The sequence below is a fragment of the Cuculus canorus genome, chromosome 10 (assembly GCF_017976375.1).
Source record: "Cuculus canorus isolate bCucCan1 chromosome 10, bCucCan1.pri, whole genome shotgun sequence".
NCBI classification, from domain to species: domain Eukaryota; kingdom Metazoa; phylum Chordata; class Aves; order Cuculiformes; family Cuculidae; genus Cuculus; species Cuculus canorus.
Genome location: NC_071410.1, coordinates 12,667,173 through 12,687,930, shown reverse-complemented (window position 1 = coordinate 12,687,930; position 20,758 = coordinate 12,667,173). Strand labels below are relative to the sequence as shown.

General features: G+C 39.7%; 1 protein-coding gene across 1 annotated transcript in view; it reads right to left on the bottom strand.

The window, feature by feature from the left end:
* The window catches only part of FMR1NB (FMR1 neighbor), a 56,781-nt gene extending 36,239 nt beyond the window's left edge, over window positions 1-20,542 (bottom strand). The window contains exons 1-6 of the mRNA XM_054075836.1: window positions 20,473-20,542; window positions 18,358-18,471; window positions 16,917-17,054; window positions 14,075-14,171; window positions 10,811-10,955; window positions 10,045-10,122 (exon numbers count right to left, since the gene is read on the bottom strand). Of these exons, the coding sequence (XP_053931811.1) occupies window positions 10,835-10,955; window positions 14,075-14,171; window positions 16,917-17,054; window positions 18,358-18,471; window positions 20,473-20,542 (540 nt within the window). The 3' untranslated portion in view covers window positions 10,045-10,122; window positions 10,811-10,834. The remainder of the gene's footprint in view (window positions 1-10,044; window positions 10,123-10,810; window positions 10,956-14,074; window positions 14,172-16,916; window positions 17,055-18,357; window positions 18,472-20,472) is intronic.
* Between the last annotated feature and the right edge of the window lie 216 nt (window positions 20,543-20,758).

Genomic DNA, 20,758 nt, shown 5'->3' with positions numbered 1-20,758 from the left:
TAATTTTGCTTGGATTTTGGTAGAAATGCAAAAACATTTTCCCCCACATATCATGCCTTCTCAGATTTCCCCTTAACTGATTTTAGTCTCAGAGTTACATGTCACGATTCAGAAAGTATCAGGTATCTTGGAAGGCCACTTACAGAAATAGTAAGAAATCCTCAATCACAGACGAGAACAGCTGACTTTCCCAATGTCTGTTTGCTGTAGTCACAAACTGGTCTATGTTACACCATAGAGCTCACTGACCGACATAAGGGAACCAATCACCCAACAGATACTCCAATCACCCTCAAATCTGCTCATTGTTCTCTGGATACACAGCCAATAATCTCCTTTTGCCTGTGAGAAAGAGAGCACTCTGTAACATAGACCAAACACTCCAGTAAGCAGATTTTTCTCATTCCTCCCACCAAGAGTTAATTTTCTTCCTACTGCTACTTGCTCTGTCAAGGAGGCCAGTCACACAAACTAGGTAAAACCAACCAAGCTGCCTTTCCCTCTTTATGAAATGGTGAAGGGGATAAAGCAAGTAACAAGCTACACCATAAGCAAAGAATAAAGAGACTATAGGGAAGCATACGGCTAAACTAGGCAATGTAAACTCACTCAGTCTACTCTTCTTCTCTTCAGAGTCTGATCACCAGACGAAACAGCACTGTTCTCTCCCCTCTTCATCACTATGCCATATCCACACCTATAGATCCTATACCAATTTCAAACTTTAGGAGATAGAAAAGAACACATTGCTATCAAGTCCCTCGATCACTTGCTTTTGTTCCTCTTACCCTGACCATCACTTTAGATTACTTGTCCTCCTTACCAGCTCTGCACAATCCATACTGTTTCCCATCTCCTACCCTGTTCTTTACTTCCTTTTCACTCAGGTGCAGTGGCCTAATCATCAAGATCATCATCTTCACCTGGATCAGCCCCTAAACAGTAAATGGCTGCTGGCAAATGTTTTCCATGCAGCAATCTCAATCTCTTCCTCCAAGCTATTTCTTAAAACTTCTTCTTTCAAAGATACTTCTACATAACCAACATACTTCCATAGATGAGGTACCAAGTATTAATACAGAAAACCCAAGGCCTGTTATGTTAAAACAGAATACAAAAAGGAAGACTATAGTGAGTAATCTAAGGCTATGTATAATAGCTTCTACAAATTCCACAAAATTCCATAAAGCCTTAAGTAAATTATGGTCTTTTCTGGAGCTAGTGTGTGGAGTTTTTGTCCTCCAAAGCATCACTTACTTTCAAACTGTACTCTTCCAAGCAATCAAACCATGACTGGGATAGAAGGAGGAGGCTATCATAGACCCAGAGAAATGTATTAATAGCAGGTTTGCCTACACAGCTGTCAACAGGTCTACAGCATTTGTAAGGAGACAATCAAATCTGAAAGGAGACAAAATCCTTTTCAGCTGGTTGTCTGAACGAATCAAGAAATAATTATTCTTTCCTCTAAGGCTAAACTCAGACAGATTGGCAGAATTCTCCTCTTGCTCAGCAGAAGTAAAAATAAGTAAAACATGTCTGAGAAGCTTTGCCACTTTAGGAGCCTTGGCTGTAGAGGAAGCCCTACTTCTCTTCACTTTAGCCTGTTACATAAACCACCAGTCTCTTAAGTGCCTAAGTGCTTTCCTTTAAGTGGAGTCATTGAGCTCAGGAGGCTGAGCTAGAGACAGACAGAAGGAGGCTAATGTTTGGTGATCATCTGTGTAGATGATCTAGTTCACACGCTAGAAGACAATTAACAGGTAGGTGCACACATGGAAAGTGCTGGTCTATGATACCTGCCAGCCTGCTTCCCGGCTCTGGCAAGTGCTGATCACAGTCACTGGGAAGCATAAGCCAATTCTCCTTAAATTAAAGCTCCAGCTGTCTTGACTTAGGCGAGCAGACTTTGGCCTTTTCAGGGATCTGCTTGGGATACAATGGGATAAAACCTTGAAGGGAAGAGGTGGCCCAAGAAAACTGGTTAATATTCAAGGGTCATCTCCTCCAAGCTCAGAAGTGATGCATCCCAAAAAAGAAGAAATCAGGCAAAAAAAAAACCCCAAAACCAGGAGTCCTGCATGGATGAATAAGGAGCTGCTGGATCGATTCAAACACAAAGAGGAAGCCTACAGAGGGTAGAAGCAAAGGCAGGAATACAGAGATTGAGCAGTGAGGAATCAGGGTAGGAAAGTTAAAACCCTGATAGAATTAAATCAGGCCAGGGACATCAAGGGCAACAAGAGCTCCTATGGGTACATCAGTGACAAAAGGAAGACTAGGGAAAATCTGGACCCTCCCCAGAAAGAAATGGGAGACTGGGTTGTAGATGCACATGGGCTGGGGCAATCCCAAGCATAAATTCTAAGCGTGTTGTTCAGTATTGGCTGGATACATCTTAGTAATGGCATAAAGCAAATAGAAAAGCAACTGTTCCAAGTAAAAAAGTCTGTTGGAGTATAAGAATATGAAAATTGCTGCAGTAGATAACAATAATTCCTTTGGGTTTCTCCTTGCATTCTTAACAGTTTATATTGCTTAATTGGTAGATCATAACAGCTTATATAGAGCTATTAGTTCTATTGCACAAATATATGGTCAAGAGCTCTTTAATGCACACCACTGTTACTGTAGACCATAACAGCTGCTTTGGAGTTGACAGCCTAGTTTGTCACAATCTATTTTAGTCTGAAAAAAAACTCAATTAATTTGTAGTTGCCAATGTGCAATTTAAGCTGATTGTTTGGTGCCATAGCTGAGCATTGTTTGAACATGGAAGGTAAAATACTAACTATGAGGAACAGGCATCACTATCATCAGACAAATCACAGGGGACTCAAATTCAAAGTTAATAACGGATATGCTTGCCACGTGCTTACAGAGGACAAACAATGAGAAAAGATAGGATGGGAAACAGATTATTTCTGTTTAACTCTATACTCAGCTATTTTAAAAACCTATGAGGAACCATTAATGCTATGTTTATAGGTAAAAAGCAATATCTGCTTGGTATCCCCACTTCTCAGCTCAACTGCCTGTTGCAAGTCAGCTGAGGAAGCTCTGCTGGGAAAGGGGGTGCAGCCCAGCTCACCCATTGTAGCAACAAGTTTGTATCTAAGTGCCATAGGCACTCCAAGGAAAGAGTGATGCCACCTTTTCCTTTTCCTGTCTTTTGGCCCATTAGCACATGACATTCCCTCTCCTCTGCCCCATAAGTACAGAAAAGTGGTTGGAGAAGGTCAGATATAGGTGCATAACTTTGTGGGTAAGAAACATTTGGAGTTAGGAAGTAGATTTCAGCTGTTCTTAAGTGCAGGCAAAAGCTAATACAAATGCTCAGAAAACCCACCTGTCTGTCTCCACCGGTCTCTTTGCTCAGAATGTGATTCTCTGTAATCATGTCATTCAAAGAGACTTTTGCTAAGTACTGAGGGAAAAGTGGCTTCCTTCGGTGAGGGGAGGAAAATGCCTATTGCTGCAAGCTATCCATCATCTTAAAAAAAGTCCAAGATGTACTAAAGCTCCCTAAATTTTTATTCCCAACAGAGCCAGATAAGACCAGTGTTTCCTTGACAGGCACTCCTCCCATGTCAGAATCTAGTTCCCAGGAGAGTTTTGCAGACATCCACCTGCCTGCTAGGTTGGATAATAAATAAATGCCCATCATGTCTTTATTTAAGAAAGATTTTCTTCTTGCTGCTTTTTTCTTTTTCTTCTTGCACATGTGGGGAAACATAACCTCCCCCTCAGCCAGGAAATAGCCATTTTGAGGTAAGACCTTAAAATTGATGATTTTGAAAGTTTTCCCTATTGCCATGCTGTTCTGCTCCTGCATTCCTGTGGTGCCAACAGATGAAGTTGTAAGCCTGCTCGCCTCCCTGCATCTAATCCTGATACTACTCAGCAGCAGGGAAGGTGGGCAAATGTTCACTAGCAGTTGTTGGCAAAGAAACACAGCAGGATTTAAACTGGATGACGCCACTGCATGTGTAAAACAACCGTTTGAGCAAATGCTGCTACAGTAGCATCTTTAACCAGTAAACCATAATTTGCTGTTAACCTTTTGCTTCCTAGCTAGCTGCACTGATGAGTTATGATTAATTATAGTTAAGATTTTTTTTAGAAAGCTTATTGATAAAAAAAAAATATGATCAATGCATGTAGCAGTTGCTGTGACAGAATTTTATAAGTGACCACAATAACAAAAATAAGTTGAAAAAGCCAAATGGGAACAAGATTCTGTTCCATTTGGGTAAAATGTTCCATGTCATTTTTCACAAGGTCATTTTTCCCCTGATCTTCCTTCTCTCTCTTTCCAGCTAGTACAGCCTGGTCTTTAGTTGATGAGCTCCAACCCCAGATGTTCCGCAGTTTAACCATAGGCATTTTATAGGATTTTAGAGAACCATAACAGTAATTTGCCATGCTTATGCACTATTCAAAAGTTAGATCTCTGTCACCTACTGTATCATCAAAATAAATGGTCAACACCATCCCAATAACTATTTTTCCCAGGCTCTCAGATTTCCTTGCTTCTGGTAGTTGTTCAAACAGATCATAAGACCTTCCTCTCCTTCAAACTGAGCTCCGTCAGTCTTTAAAGTATGGTATCTAAGAAACATGCCTTGAAATATCAGCTTACAATATACCCAACAGTAGGGATGGGAATGAATTTTTTCCCGCCATTCCTTGAAGATGACAGGAAAAGATGTGTCACAGGCAATCGCAATTCCTACGAGCTTAGCTCTTGCAGTTCCTAAGGCCATGTTTAATTGAAGAAATTGCTTTTCAGTAATGCTGCTACCTACTGCTGCATCTAACTGAAGCAGAACTTTCCTGTCAGAAATGTAGGCAATAGCATTTTATATCTGTGTATTATCTCCCCAGATCTCTTAGCTGTGCAATAAGTCGTAAGCACAGGACGTTATTTGTCCTTTTAGTTGGCTTAGTTCCTCCATCTCACATTTAGATCATGCTGGATCAAGTACCTTGAACAATAAAATGGTAAAAGCTTCGACAGTTAGCAAAAACCTTAACAGAAGACTGGATTAGAGTGCTGTGCTAAATGGCAGATGCATCAGAAAACTCCTTTTCTAAAGGAAAGTTATTTTAATCATTTCACTTCAATTCAGCCAATGATCTGCACTAGAGAGAATATTGAACAGCTTTAGACTTACAGACTGAAAAATCACGTATTTTAAAATTAGGGAGATAAGATGTGGAAGGTCTACACATCTGTAGCCATGCTCCCTTTTAGAGGGCAACTCTTTGTAGAATCGCCATCCTCTTCCCCATGTTGTCTGAACGTCAGCTGACACTACCAAACTCACAAAGCTATCAGCATAGAAATGGTGGTTGATACCACAGAGGAACAGCTGTCACAGAGTGAAGCTCTGTTCCACTTACCCGTACACATAATAAAACACACACACACGTTCAAAGATTTATCCGCTTGGAGGGAAGACACACGTAGGACAGCGGATTCTGAGGAAGCACATGCCTTGTAAGAAACATGTCTTTTGTGAAGGGACTTGGAAGCAGTACAATGAAACTCAGAAGGCTAGAATAGTACAGCTGTGGACAGTTTCTCACTTTCATCTGGCAGAAACCATTTTTTATGTTTTTTTTCCAGTGTTTTGTGAGAACAAAAAAGTTTTGGAATACAAAGATCAGAAGCAAAACAGAGTTGGACAGAGCCCGTCAGTCCACCGGGACCTTGCAGGAGAACATGAAATACTTTTTCCAGGGAGACCTTTGCACTTCCTTTTAACTGTGCATCCAAGACTAGATCAGAAGAACCGTAACATTTCACAATTGCATCCCTTACACAGAGACAAGCTAGGAAAATATTTGTTGAGCAATGGAGTACATTCTCCCACTATATCTGCAATAACTGGCACTGTATGAATCTCAGCTGGGTAAAATGGGCCCCAACACTGAACCTCGAGCCTTCAAAAATAGGAGAAAAATTCCCCAATCCAGGGATTTTGCTTAAATACAAATTAGTATTTGGCTTTGGATTTTTGAGCTTCACGGTTCAAATGTGTTCTCTCACTATAACTCTGAGAAGGCTGGGTTTCATTTCATTGTATTTATTTTTTAACTTCAATTCTCATGACTTTGAAAGCTTTGTAAAGGTCAGATGGTGAGGAGTACCAGATATTGCCACAACTGCCTGCAGTGTAGTGCAGTGATTTCATAGTGCTTTAAGCTTTCCCCAAATCATCTCAACTGTTTCTTTTCATCTTACAGAATATTGTTTAAGGTGTGGGTTAGGTTTCAGAGGGAACAGAAAGTGAGACAAATCCTTTGCCATTAGACACAGTGCAGGCTCCGTGATGAAAGAGCTGTACTACTGTTGAAGCCCTATCATAGCTCCTGTCTCTAGGGTAGCGGCATCCACTCTTGAACAGAGCTGTTGTGGATTGGGGCAGGTTGTTTAGCCTTGTTTTTATTTAATCTTTGTGAAGATAAAGAGGGATGTTCTATTGAGAGCTCTTTTGTTTCACTCTGTATCAGTTCAATAGGAGAGAGGGCAGATGTAAAGCCACAAGCAATGGTTTGTATATCTTGTAAGTCTTCTAAAGCCTTGTCATCATATGCTGTATTATGTTGTCTTTTTTACTTAGTGACCATTGCTCTATTGTACACTATCTGCTTTTCTGTGACTTGATGAACCACATTGTAAAAGGTGGAAATCAATAAAGTTCTCTAGAACTGAAAAAAACCCAAAACACTGAGTAAAAATGTTTTCCTGCAGCACCATCTTGTGGTCCCTGAATTTAGTACTGAGGCTGTCTCCCCCTGGACCTGGACGGTGAAAGGTCTGCTCTAAAGAGTTGGGAACCACACCCAGCCCTGAGCAGCTTCTTTTGCAAACCACAAAGGTCTCGTGAGGAGCCTTTTAAGAATGCTTGTACCTTCTAGCTGACCTGCGCCCTAATCGAGATCTTTGAAGGGACAGAAAGGACAAAGGAAAATTGAGTTTGCCTCAGCAACACATAACTGGGACCAGTGCTGTTTAATATTTTTAATTGATGATACAGACAGCAAGATCAAGGGCACCCTCAGCAAGTTTGGTGATGACACGAAGCTGAGTGGTGCAGTTTGTCACACCAGAAGGATGAGATGTCATCCAGAGGGACCTGGACAAGCTGGAGAAGTGAGACTGTGTGAATTTCATGAGGTTCAACAAGGCGATCCTACACCTGGGTCGGGGCAATGTGCGGTTTCAATACAGGATGGGGGATGACGCGGATTGAGAACAGCCCCGCTGAGAAAGACTTGGGGGTGCTCATTGATAAGAAGCTCAACATGAGTCAGCAATGTGCACATGCAGCCCAGGCCAACCATGTCATGGGCTGCATCTAAAGAAGCATGGCCAGCAGGTCAAGGGAGGCGATTATCCCACTCTACTCTGCTCTCATGAGACCCCACCCGGATGGAGTACTGTGTCCAGTTCTAGAATCCCCAATGTAAGAAGGATATGGAACTGTTGGGGATGGGTCCACAGGAGGGCCATTAAGATGATCAGAGAAATGGAGAACCTCTGCTACGAGGACAGGCTGAGAGAGTTTGGGTTGTTCAGCCTGGAGAAGAGAAGGCTCCAGGGACACCTTATATTGACCTTCCAGTACCTGAAGAGGACCTACAAGAAAGCTGGGGAGGAACATTATACAAGGGCCTGTAATGATAGGATGAGGGAGAATGGCTTTAAATTGGAAGGGGGAATATTAGACATTAGGAAGAAATTTTTCACAATGAGGGTGTTGAGGCATTGGAACAGGATGGCCAGGGAAGCTGTGGGTTATTCCCTCCCTAGAAGTGTGCAAGACCAGGTTGGATGGGGCTTTGGGCAGCCTGATCTGGTGGGAGGTGTCCCTGCCCATGGCAGGGGGGTTGGAACTGGATGATCTCTAAGGTCCCTTCCAATACAAACCATTCTATGATTCTATGATTCAGGATACACATCAGCAGTTTAGGCACTAAGGAAAAGCCATGTTCCAGGTAGATCTGGGATAACCATATGTTAAAATTGTTCTGTCATATGCTAAGGTCCAGGAGAACCAAACCGACCAAACAAAAAATTGTTCTCAAAGGGATCTGAATCTCTACCAGCAGAAGTAAGCAACTGGTGAGCTGATCAAAACAGCCACACTTAAGTGACAATGTCAGTACAGTTAGCGTCACATACAGGCCTGTGAATGACTATCTGTGATTTGACCGTAAGGTGATAATCTTGACCTTCAATAATACTGAAATAGCTATTATGTGCAATACCCTCGCCTGACAGCTATTCATTCAATGAACTCTCAAGCTACTACAGAAACTAAAATCAGAGCTTTTGTTTTTACCACCTTTACAAGGAAGATCCCACACAGAAAAGAGACAGGGCCTATGTCCTATGCTTGACTACTGTCCCACTAGGGGGAATATAACCTTTGCTTTGGCTTTTTCATCTCACCTCCTCCTCTTCTAGAGCATATATGTCGCCTGTGCTCATCTTGTTCTGTTGTTGCCAGATACGGTTACTGCAGATGCACTGATTGTTTACTGTTAAATACAGTTGTTTTATCAATATGTTTCCCTTTGTCAAAATGTTATGTGACATTGAAAGTAGTTGTGCTGTCAATGACAATGGAAATAGAAGGAATTTATTACTCTTCAAATCAAAACCACGAAGCACCATGTGAAAGCCTGACTTTCTCCAGAGCATGGCTCTCTCTCCATAATCACCATCAGCCATGAGAGTCCATGTGGTTTGTTACATGTACATTTCAGCTGTGCCCCTAAATTCACGGTGCAGGAAACTGTTCTGATCTTAGTCAAAACGTCTGCATACATACTTCACCAGTCGAAAATGATATCAAGAAAGAGCCAACACAAATAGTTTTGGAAGGCAAACAGCCCCCTATTCAGTCTCCATTATTCTACTGCTACTACATCAAAACCATCATAATACTTTTGCTTACAAAATTATATCAAAATCATCTGTAATACACTCCTACTGGCAATGGTTGCAATATCAGGCTTTTAAACCTCCTGCTTATAGTTATGTCTGACCATCAGTAAGTACTCTGACAATTTCATGAGACTGCCCACACGCATATTCCACCCCAATTACACTTGAATTTTAAGTGGTGCCTTTTTGGGGACTGATGAAACTCAGAAAAAATTATTCAATGGGGAATCCTGAAAGTACACAGAGTTTCTAAGAAATGCTCATAACCTTTATTCTATGTACTGCTTCGGAGCAAAGTTTCATTCCTCCCAGTTGTAGCTCTTGGAAATTCTGCTACATGGATTCACAGATCCAAAGAAAAATGCCCAGTGATTGCATTACTACAGGTGATACTGATTTCTACTGACATCTTGTTAGGTGCTTACTCATACTTTGCACTTAGCTGCTGAAAACTGCTACATATTTCTTCCTTTCTTGTTTGTCACACTACAAGGAAACAGAAAGAACTTGTGTTTTGAAACCACCTACCTTGAGACAGGTCATCCGAAGATCAAAGAAAGTTCTGTGGTACAGTGGTATAACCAAGGAGAGAAACAATGCCACAGAAAACACCACTACTGTTTCCTCAAGTACTCTGTTTTTTGCCAAGCATATCTTTAAATTTAGAGTTCCCAACAACAGATTTCCCAAATCCTCTGCAGCTTGGTAAGGAATTAGCCATTCTCCTCAGTAAGAGAAGCACTACTGTGCCATGGGGCCATCCAATCCTGAAACAGAGCAAGCTTGCCACTTGCTACCTGTTTAATAAATGACAGCACCTTGCTCTTAGGCCAGAAAATATTCTGTCTCCTCTAAACTGAGACGGACACTTACCTGGTATCTTTGTACCCCTTCACAGGGATGCTATATTAGTAAAAGAAGACTGGCTTTCTCATTCAGGAGTTTTGCCTTTCAGTGTTATGAGCTATTTTGTACAGGAGATATGGAATGAGCACGAAGAAGTAGAAAATTAAGAACTATTACAAAATTAATAACATTATCAAGAGTAGACAACATTGTATTACTTTGATGCTGAAACAAACCATCTCATTTTCTAGGGCATACTGAAGAAATTCTGGTGTCCTTCTGCTTGAGGTTTTCGAGATCAGGTGGATGTTCCTCTGCAATAATGGGGAAAAAAAAATACTGAACATCAGTGTAACTAGATTTAGGGACATCTTTGCATTTTTGCCAAATCAATACTCTCCCTGAAGTACTTCCTCATTGTCTAATGACCTAATTGATACGTTTTTATTTCGTTGTCACTTTTAGTAGGCTATAGTTTGTCACACTCATGTAGAGTAAATAGTATTTCACTCTCAGATTACATTTATTTCAGCAGTCAACTGCTCTTTAGCATTGAGGAAGAATGCCAAGATGTGGAGCCATGTGAACACATCAGCTGTACAACACCCCTATACAGATTTCTCAGTGCCTGTTAATCGATATGCAGTAAAACCTTATTTTGGTTTTCCACATTCCCATGCACCAGAGTTTGCACATGGGATAAGGTGCACTGAAATGGCAGAGGACTTAAACCCAGGACTATAGTATTGTCCACGACTTGCTCTGCTGTCATTTGCAATCGCAGGATCATTTAGAATCCAGTGATCAAATGCTTGCAGACTCATTACTTCTCCCACAACAGAAATTGAAGGTGATCCCTGACAAACTGTGCCTTTTGACAGTCTATTTGACCACGAAGAAACAGGCATTTAGTACTGCATATGTTTAGTATTCTATATAGAAGTGCTATAGGATAGCAATCCTAAACTGAAAGAACAAAAGAATACTCCAAGGTTAGTTTACCTTTTCCCGTTGTTCTTATGGTCCTTAAGAGTCTTTCTCAAGGCTATCCAGTAAAGGGGCGTAAGTGTCATCACTATGCACTTTTTTCTTCTGCACAGTTTGCTTTACTTTTATGCTTGCCTTTTGTAAAGGATTGACACATGGGCTGCAACATATTAAAACAGCTGAAATTAGTTAACTTTCAAAGAATGAATTTTTAGAAGATCACCTAGACTTCAGCTATGAAATCCTAGCTCCAGTGGAAAAAGAAAAAAAGCAAAGCTGTAGTTAATTTCAGGGGCCATCATAAGATTCTATTACTAGAACACAGACAGATTAAGGCTAGGAAAAGAATTTCAATAAGCTTTTCCCATCTCTTACATTTTCTTCATGAATTTCAGCTCCCTTTCTGATTCCTACAATGCAACTATGACCAGAAGTTTCCCAGTATCTAGTCAAACAAATTTATGGCCTGCTTCCCATGGCTGTACTAGGAATTCAACAGAAGGAAATGAAGACTTTTCTAACTCTTACTCTATCTTAAAAAGCTATACAGTATTATACAAATATAGCACTAGTTAAGTGCACCTGCATTTTCCTAACCTTTAGCACCTTGATCAGTGCGTGTGGTTGGTAATGAGGACTAAAGAAAACAGAGAGAAATAAGATAGGATGGCACAGTTATGGACATAGCAAAAGCATCGGAGAACACAGCTCAAGAAAAGAGATATTATTTTGACAGCACATAAGAGAAACCAACAATTACCAGGGAACAGGCACATGTAGATGCTGCTTCTTGCATGAAAAATACCATTAGAAAGAAGCAAATATACAGTCCATTAGTGAGGATGAGGGAGTAATGAAGCCTCGCTGACTCGAGAAATTAGTCCTGTTCAAGGTTCCCTCTATAAATTTTACAGCAATTCTCCTACATGTTCTTAGTGTAGCCGCGTTATGGAATTACCACCCTAGTCCCAGGTGTCTCTTGACAAACAGCCTCCCCTTGGTATATAGCACAAATGCCTGCAAAAGCTTTCCAGAGCTGATTGCTTAGGTTTTCTCTCTCTCTCTTTTTTTTCTTTTTTTTTAAATATACATACAGACTCCTATGGGAAACTTTGGAATTTGCTTTAGAAGAGGCATATCAGCAAGCACATCAGCAAAAGTCTTGTTTTGTTATAACCCTAGAGAGCAATTTTTACTTTTGTGTACATCCTTTGCAGTACAGTTTTGGCATTGTACGTAGTACCCTCTCAACAATGACCAGACAACATTGAAAACACCAGAATTTCCATCCAGGGAGAAGCTTTTAGGCTCATTAAAGGAACGCTTTTCAAAGTCATATCCTCTATCAACTGTCTCTAAAACCGTTAAAACTCAAAGTTATAGTGTTATAGGATTTCTCCTTTCCTAAAGCTCAAATATATGATGTTGGAAATTAAAACCATTTAGCAGCTGGTTAATCACTGCATTAAAAAACAAAGCAAAAAACAAGTCATAGCAGAACAGCAATATTCCTAGTTTCACTGGCTATGAAAAAACACAGAAAGATCATTTAGACATTAATGTGAATTCTCTCAAAATGAACACATATTAATTCGTTTTCCAGAAAATTTATGATAATTTTATGTTAATTCGTTGCCTCCTGTTTTCAGAGTCACTGATGACTCAGTGCACCTATCTGTATGCTGAACATCAGCTGTTGAGCACAGTGTAAGATGATTTTCACAGCAGGTTTTGTCTAAATTTGGAACTCCATAGCAAATAGCCATCTGCTAAGCAGCCACATTAGTAAAGTCTATATGTGCATCTACGTGCACGTATATGATCCCACACAGACTACTAATATCTTAGTAAAGCAAAAGTTGAACACTTAGGGAAAAAATTCTTCACAAAAAAAAAGACAATTCATTCCTATAAACTAAGCTATAGAGTTAGTCATTTAACATGAACTACCACCTTCGAAAAATAAAGCACAGTTATGTTAATACATTCTGTCTCATTTTGATATTATGGAGCTTACATTTCCCCGTTATCATAAGAACCTATACACATGCTGAAATTCTTCACTATATCAAACACTCAACCACTTCCATAGCTCTCACAGTATGCCCTATACATTAAAACAATGCACTGTACATTAGAAGTACTAGAATTAATTACTTCACTTTTCTCCCAAGCACACTCCCAGGCCACCTCTCTTGCTCCGTTCAGGCCTACTTCTATGTTCTTTCCTCCTGTGTCTTACTGCACAACTTTAAGTCCACCCCACATAGACATTTGTGTTTCTTCTTCTTTATAAACTACCTTTTCTTATTAATTTCTTCCCTTTTCTCTTTTAGATAACCCATGCCCAGTTGCACAGCTCACTTCTTGTGCAGCAGACAATTGTCAACCATAGGCAATGTCACTCTTTTGTACATGTGCCTTGAAAAGCAGTGGTAAAATAACCATTTTTGTCTCCCTTCTCCTTGTGATTTTTGAGAGGTAAGGCAAATAGCAAGAAGTTTTCTACTTGTTTGTTTACACTTGTTACACAGTGAAATTAATATTTCCTCGAAACTTTCCTTTTCCACTGATGTTATAATTTGTGCTCAGGACAGTACATCCTAAAAACCTGAGCTGGGTTGGACGGGATGGGCTGTGTGCAGCCTAGCAAGCTGCCTGATAGCTCAGTTTGCTCCTAAGCCTCATTTACCACCTTTTTTTTGCTTACAACTGGCAGTTGTTAGTGTTACCTTCCTGCCAAAGATGAGAAGAATGGAAACCGAGTTCCTTCAACATATATGGATATACTAGCTTTTGGTGGTAAGCAGGGGTTGAGCGCGGGGGAAGATAACGGAAGAGTCAAGGGGGTAAAATCCTGGTGTTCCATACCTCAGCTTGTTGGCCCAGGAGAGGATCCGCTTCCTGCGGAGCAGAACTCAAGCTCAGGCACGGCTGCTCAAGCTCCATTCAGGGCTCTATGCACACAATACTTTTCTAACCTGCAAGCAGCGTGCCTTTGTTTTACAAGCAGCTTCCCAAGCGAGGGAAGTAAATACAAGTTCTTTATAAGCAGGTTTTTAGAAAGAGCCCTGGAGCATTAAACTTTTTTTCCTCATTGACTCTGTTTTATGTACTTTCAAAATCAAAGGACTCATCTTCTATGTCTGCACATTAGTTTCTTGCCTTCTTTTCCAGTCTTTTCTCCCCTCACTGATTTCAAACATGTCAGTTGTCTATATTTTCTTTGTTTAGAAGGAATTCATCATAAATTTGGTCTGGTCACGCTCCAGTGCTTACCTTCTCTGCAAACAGGCACAGCCACACAATGGCAGGCACCCCAAAATCAAAAGTCCTCCTGCCACAAGCAAAAGCACTCGAAATATCAGTTGCAGATCTGTAGAGTCAGAAGTTTGCATTAGTTACATATACTGAGAGATATATTGAGGTACAGATGGCATAGATGAGCCTAAGACAGACAAGTATGTGTCTCAGCCAACAACACAATGAAAAATGTAGGTGTTAGAAATGAGCTCAGCTGATAAAGATCAAATGTCAGATTTGACCCAAGTCCAAATAGCCCAAATGTTTCATTAGTTTCAGAAGGAACTGGGGTTTGCAAAAGCCCAGGGCACAAAAAAACCTCAACCCAAATCAAAACAAACCCCAACCAACCAAACCAGCCCCCAAATGCCTTTGAAGCTTCTTTAAGAATGGAGAGAAATGCAAAAGAGTGCTATTTATCTACTTCACTTCATAACTCGTGCAGCATTTTCTTAAAGCCTCATTTTATTTCTAGTGAAATTCAAGACAAAACTGCCAGATAAGAGCCATTCAAGTAGGCAGACTGTGACCATCTTAGAGAAAAGCAAGCGCCATGAGTCTAATATCTGGTAAGTGCTTCTATTTTGTCAACAGATTGCTACGAGGCAAACAGCATGTGCTCCCAGGGCACTAAGTGTTTGTATTTTCTTTGAACATATGCTGTACATCCAGGAGCATTCAAGTAGCTAATTAATCTATGAACAAATAATTCTGTAAAATAGTCAGCCCCTGATATTTACGTCCAAACAATAAAAGCTTAACTGGAATGAGGAATCAAGCAGTCACAGCTGAATAAGCATATTTAGTTTTAACATTTGCTTGAGTGTGTGTCCTAAAAGTGAGCAAAAAAAGCTATAATTTTCACTGTACAACTTTTCTTCTCACTATAGTGAAGTGTCTTTTATTCATCATATAAAGACCCAAGCAGGGAATGACTGCTACTAAAACATTTAATTTCTGCAGTGTGTCTCTAACTGATTCTGATGATCTCATGCCAAATGGTACTGTCTTCTACCAAAAGTTATCTAGCTAGTAGTAATTACAGCTGCCCTAGCACTGGAATATGGAGTTGCTCAACTACAAGAGAAATGTCAAAGTTTGATCCTGACCTCTGCTTGCTTCTGAGCAAGCACTAACAAGCAGAAAGTGAATTCATGCTAGCTTACAACGATTCCCTTGGGGTTTCGTACCTGTATTTAGTCAGCTCTTCCTGAACATTGGCTATCATCTTTGAAATCAATAGAGGTATACTGAATCACATCAGCAACACTGAAACCATTAAGTTCTACATTATAGTTTCCTTATACTAACTTAACACCCTTGTTTGACAAAATTGCCTGTGTCTGAGAATTGTTGGTGAAAAAAGGGATACGATATAACAGGAATCTGTGGTAGAAAAAATCATGGTAATATTTGCTCTGCTCCTATTTACATCTGTGATGAATCTTCAAATATAACTTTAATATCTTGACGTTGTTTTGACAGAAAACCATGAAATACATGCCTGTCAGGGCACTGGGCAAAGGACACCCGATGCAAAATTCAATCTGAACATGAGAAGTTTGGGGTTTTTGTTTGTTTGTCTTATTCTGAGTGGTCAAAGAGTAAAGACTGGAACAGGTAGTCCAGAGAGGTTTTGGAGTCTCTGTCCTTAGACATACTCAAAACTTGACTGGACACAGCCCTGGGAAACCTGTTGTAGCTACTCAGCTTGAGCAGGGAGGATTAGACTATCTGCTCTTGAGAGGTCCCTTCCAAATCCACTAATTCTGTGTCTACTAAAAGGCCTCTAAATTTTTTGCACTTTTGAGCTTGTTGAAGCAATTTCACCATAAAAAGCAACAACTGTTTCTATAAATCTACACAAACAGAAAAAAAAGTTATGACAAAAATTAAGATTTGATTCAGCCCTTTCAGTAAAGCACAGATTACCAGAGTTATGTGCAAAGGTAGGATGTACAAAACCATTTGCTGCATTCTTTTATATGAGAGAGAGAAAAAAAAAATAATGCACACCAAGTCTATGCTCAAAAAAACAAAACAAAACCAGATGTGAAATATTATGTGAAGGCTAGAATTTGAGAACACAGAACCACAGAAATTTTGGTTGTAAGAGACTTCTGCACATCGTGTAGATCAATCTTCCTGAAGCAAGGATACCACCAGCATGAAGTTAATTCAGTCATATCATTGTCTAGCCAAGTCTTGAAAACCTCCAAGGGTGGTGAATGTACCACCTTTTTATGCCTTGTTCTAGAGTTGCACTATTTTCCTGATGATTTTTTTTCCCCATAATGTCCAAGCTATATTTCTCAAGCATCAATTCACAGCAATTCCCACTTGTTACATCACCTGGTTCTACCAGGAAGAATTTGTGGCTCCCTCATCTCAGCAACTGCTCTTCTGAACAGGCTTCAGTAACTACTAAATGACCACTCAGCTTTTTCACAAGATTAAATACATCCATTTCCTTCACCTTTTCTTCACAGCACTTTCACAGAGTCACTGCTACTTTGGATTAATCCCCTCCTTTCTACAAACAAAGCTTCATTTGTTGAACTAATACATGTGACTATGCTTATTTGTATTGCATCACTTGTTCTTTGCTTGTGCTGGGGCTGACAAGACATTCAGACAATTATTTATCAAATTGTTTTCTCTATTAATTAGTACATACGCAGAAATGAACGCCAGCTTACGCTTACTTTGAAGAGAGTGGTGACCTACAAACTAAAGGAAGAAACAGTAACAAAGATCACATTGTCTGACCAGAAGCACCATTTGGCTACAAGGCAATAATCTACAGAAGTATACTTACTGTCTTTAAATGGCATGTAACATTGCGGTTCACGGGGAGTTTTGGAAGGACAACATTTATTTTCCAAGCATTCAGTTGCGTTATGGCCCTCTCCTACATCGCAAGGAATTAAGGTTTGTCCGTCTCTATGACGGCATGCTTCAAAAAAAGAAATAATATGTAAGATCTCCATTCCAGAAGCAATGTGCTTAGGTTTGTAAAGTACGTGGGAAAGATAACTAAATTTTCTGACTAGACTAATTCTATTTAAAAAAGCAAATTTGTAAGATTTATTTTTTCTAAGGACCCACAATAGAATATATTACAACTGACCATCTCTGTTTGGCACTAATTGCGTATTTCTACAAGCAGCTGAAAATCAGCTGATGGGAACAAACCCCCAAGATATCCAACACAATTACTGAACAACATGTTTAAGCAATTTTTTTAAAATTTGCTATTTAATAACAGATTTATTGATGATCATCAGATGCTCTGTAGGAAGGGCTTAAACGTATGATAGTTATAAATTTTATGTCTATTTATTCAATTCCTGGAAAACTTGATATCACATCCCTTACAGTTTCACAGCAGCTGTAAAGCATCACTTGGTTCCAACAACACTCCCAAGTCTGGCTGCTTTGTCAGTCTCATCACAGACATCACTGGCAGCCAAAATCAGTTTATTAAATAGCAATCAGGCACTTCATAACACCTCCGTGCTTACTTAGAGCTAGGTGGTGGTATTAGCAGTGGAGGTACACGGATACTGGAGTGACACAGAAACAGACTAAGCGAAAAATGGTATTTCTGCTTCTCCTTTCTCTTTTCTGAGATCCAATTACAATACCAGGCTTGCATTTTTTTTCACGTGCCAATCCCTTTCTTTATTCATAGATATTATCTTTCTTATTGATATTAGCAAAGTAGCATGGCTATTTCTGTCTCAATAATTTTACAAAATAGTGCAGTTCTTGTCATTTAACTTCAGCACTCCAAGACGAGTGGGTCACAGTAAACTAATGGCCCTGGAGCCTTCCTTAGCCAGTAGAAGTGGGAGAGACATTACTGTGGGGCAAAATCCTTCTCTCATTTAGGATGCGACAAATTGCTTTCTTCTTCCTATTTGTACATGGGAAGACTGGAAAACTACTTCAGATCAGATACTACAGCGCTAGGCAAGGTGGATCCTACGCTGCACTGTTCAGCATTTTTAGCAGTTACATCACTGACAATGAAAGGTTTTGTAGGAGGGTAGTAACACAGTGAGAGCAAAGTCATGATAGTTCGAAAAGGGCAATTAACAATACAATTTTGAAGACATCTACTCAGTTTTACACTATCGGACGGAGTTTTAAATATACTAAATGATGACAGGTAGAGGGGTGGGAGTGGGGACTGGAAGTGAGGCAGAATAAAGGGAAAGAGAGAAACAACGCTGCAGTGATGAAGTGACACTTACTCATTGGCCTGAAGAAGTTTAACAAAGTTTCATATGCATCTTTCAGTTTCATGTAAAAATTCCTGGGTGTCAGTTCACTTTTTACTAAAACATGCTGAGTTGGTGGTGCAAAACCTGAAAGCTCATAATGAATAGCTCGTTACTATCAAAGTATCCATAATTAATTAAATGCAATAACATTTTCATACTGATTATCTTTCATTATGAAGGCCTTTATAGTAATTATGAATTGTGACTACTGATGGCCAGCATGCTTAAGCATAGATATCCTTCTGTTGCATTCCATTATATTACTTCAAATTACTTCATGAACCACAATGAGTGAAGAACTAAAGCTGTAAAATTTAAAGAATCCATTCAGGTGGAAACAGTCAAGCTAAAAAGCCCTACTGTTCACCTATAAGGTGCAGGTTACGTGAAAACTGTGTTATATCTATAGATGTATCTCTTATGTATGCAAGCAGAACTTTTGGCCTTCGCTTTTGATAAAGATCAGACCCCAACTGAAACACAGAAACGTGATGAAAGGTAGCTTTTTCACATAAAACCAACATCTTGTTTCAGACAGTGACCTACAGAAGTTGTGTAGAAAAGAGGAAAACGTCTCTGAATATGAAAGTATTGAGCTACGGAGTACTTTCCCAGACCCTGCTGATTTGTGACTCTGGGACTTCTCCATCACTTTTCGTTTACAGTACTCCAAAAAAACATAGCATCAGTAAACCTTGTTGACCTCACTAAATCTCTCATTATGCCAAAAGTGCAAATTACAGTGTGACTCCACCGCCAACCAACCACTCCACAATCGGGATAAAATGAGAAACACAGCATTCCTGTTCACTTGCCTTGTCTCTCTCTATGAACAGCTTACACCATCACAACTTCAATGGCTTTCAGTGAGGGAGTTTTATAGTTCCTTGTGAGCAGAAGTGAGTTCACAGCCCAACCCAAAACCTAAGGTATTGAACAACTTCAGTCTTTTGGATGATTCTTCAGCTAGCAGCATCAGGAGCTCCAGGTGTATAAATACTTTATCTGCCCTGGGGCACTACTTGTCCCTTCCGTGTCATACAAAACTTCCTTGGGAAAAAGCAGCAGCAGAGCAGGCAGAAATGAACATATGTCAAAACAAAGAATCTGAAACTAACATATATCAGAAATGTGACCAGCAGTTCACATTAACGGTTATGTCACAATCCCTCTCCACCAGTAATCAAGGTAGAACAAAACGTTTTAAAGATATTGTAATGATTTCACAGGAAGTTCATGAGATGAGATATCTGACAATCAGTTTGGCAATAATTATCTGAAAATATGAGCATTGTTGTCCTACACATTACTCTCTCATGAGAGTTTGAAGACACACAGGCCATACATGTAGGTTTAACGGGCACTGCCTATCAACATAAGCTGCATCACGCACTTACGAATCACATTTTCATCTGCATTACAGCTCACACACATACACACCCTGGAAAAATATGTGTGTGTGTTTTAACAGAATAACTTCCTCATCTAGATATTACAGAAGCAACTTACAATGACACTTGCAGCAATCGACAGCCTGGTAGCCTCTGAAGTCTGGTTTTTTCAATGCATAATCGACCAATTGCAAGCTTAATGTGTGGGCTGATGCTTTACACATGTCTGATGACCAAATTTAACTTCATGTGAGTGCCAGCTACGAGCCAAAAATCTTTGTTAAGTACTTTGAGCCACCTGCTGTAGTAAGCAAATACATCAAATCTCAAGACTATAAAAATACCTTTAACTGTATGCTGGAGGAAAAAAATAGTCAAAATGAGGAAAATAGAAGAATCCGTATCATCAAAAGTAAAATAAACACAGCACAATATTTTTTCCCATGACTATAATTCCAATTTCCCTCTTTGAGCATCTGTATGAGAAACACACACTGCTTGTTTCATCCTTGGCAGCATATCTTGCTTTTAAGCATCAGGACTGATCAATCCCATCTGGAGTAATTAACTGTTTATAATACTTTTTTCAGTATTTTTCAATCATTATCAAGACAACAAAACTGTAGATGTCACTTCTTGCTATTAAAGGTACTTGCTTCTTTAATGGAAATTATTTTCTCCTCGCAATACTTACTTGAATTGATGCAATAAAGCAATATCAGTACCATATAGTTCCATGCTACGTGGGTGCCAATTAGCAGCATTACTGCAATAAAACCAACAGCAATAACAGGTATGTGGTTAGGCATTAAAACTAATTTTTGATCTTAACTTTGTATTTATGGATTAGACCAAACAAGACAGCAGATTGTTGCACAGAGCGTGATTGCCTTTTTCTTTTGCAACAAAGACCAATACAATACATGGTCTTGAAGAAAGTCCTCATCTAAAGTGAGCTTAAAAAGAGGCATCTTGTTAAC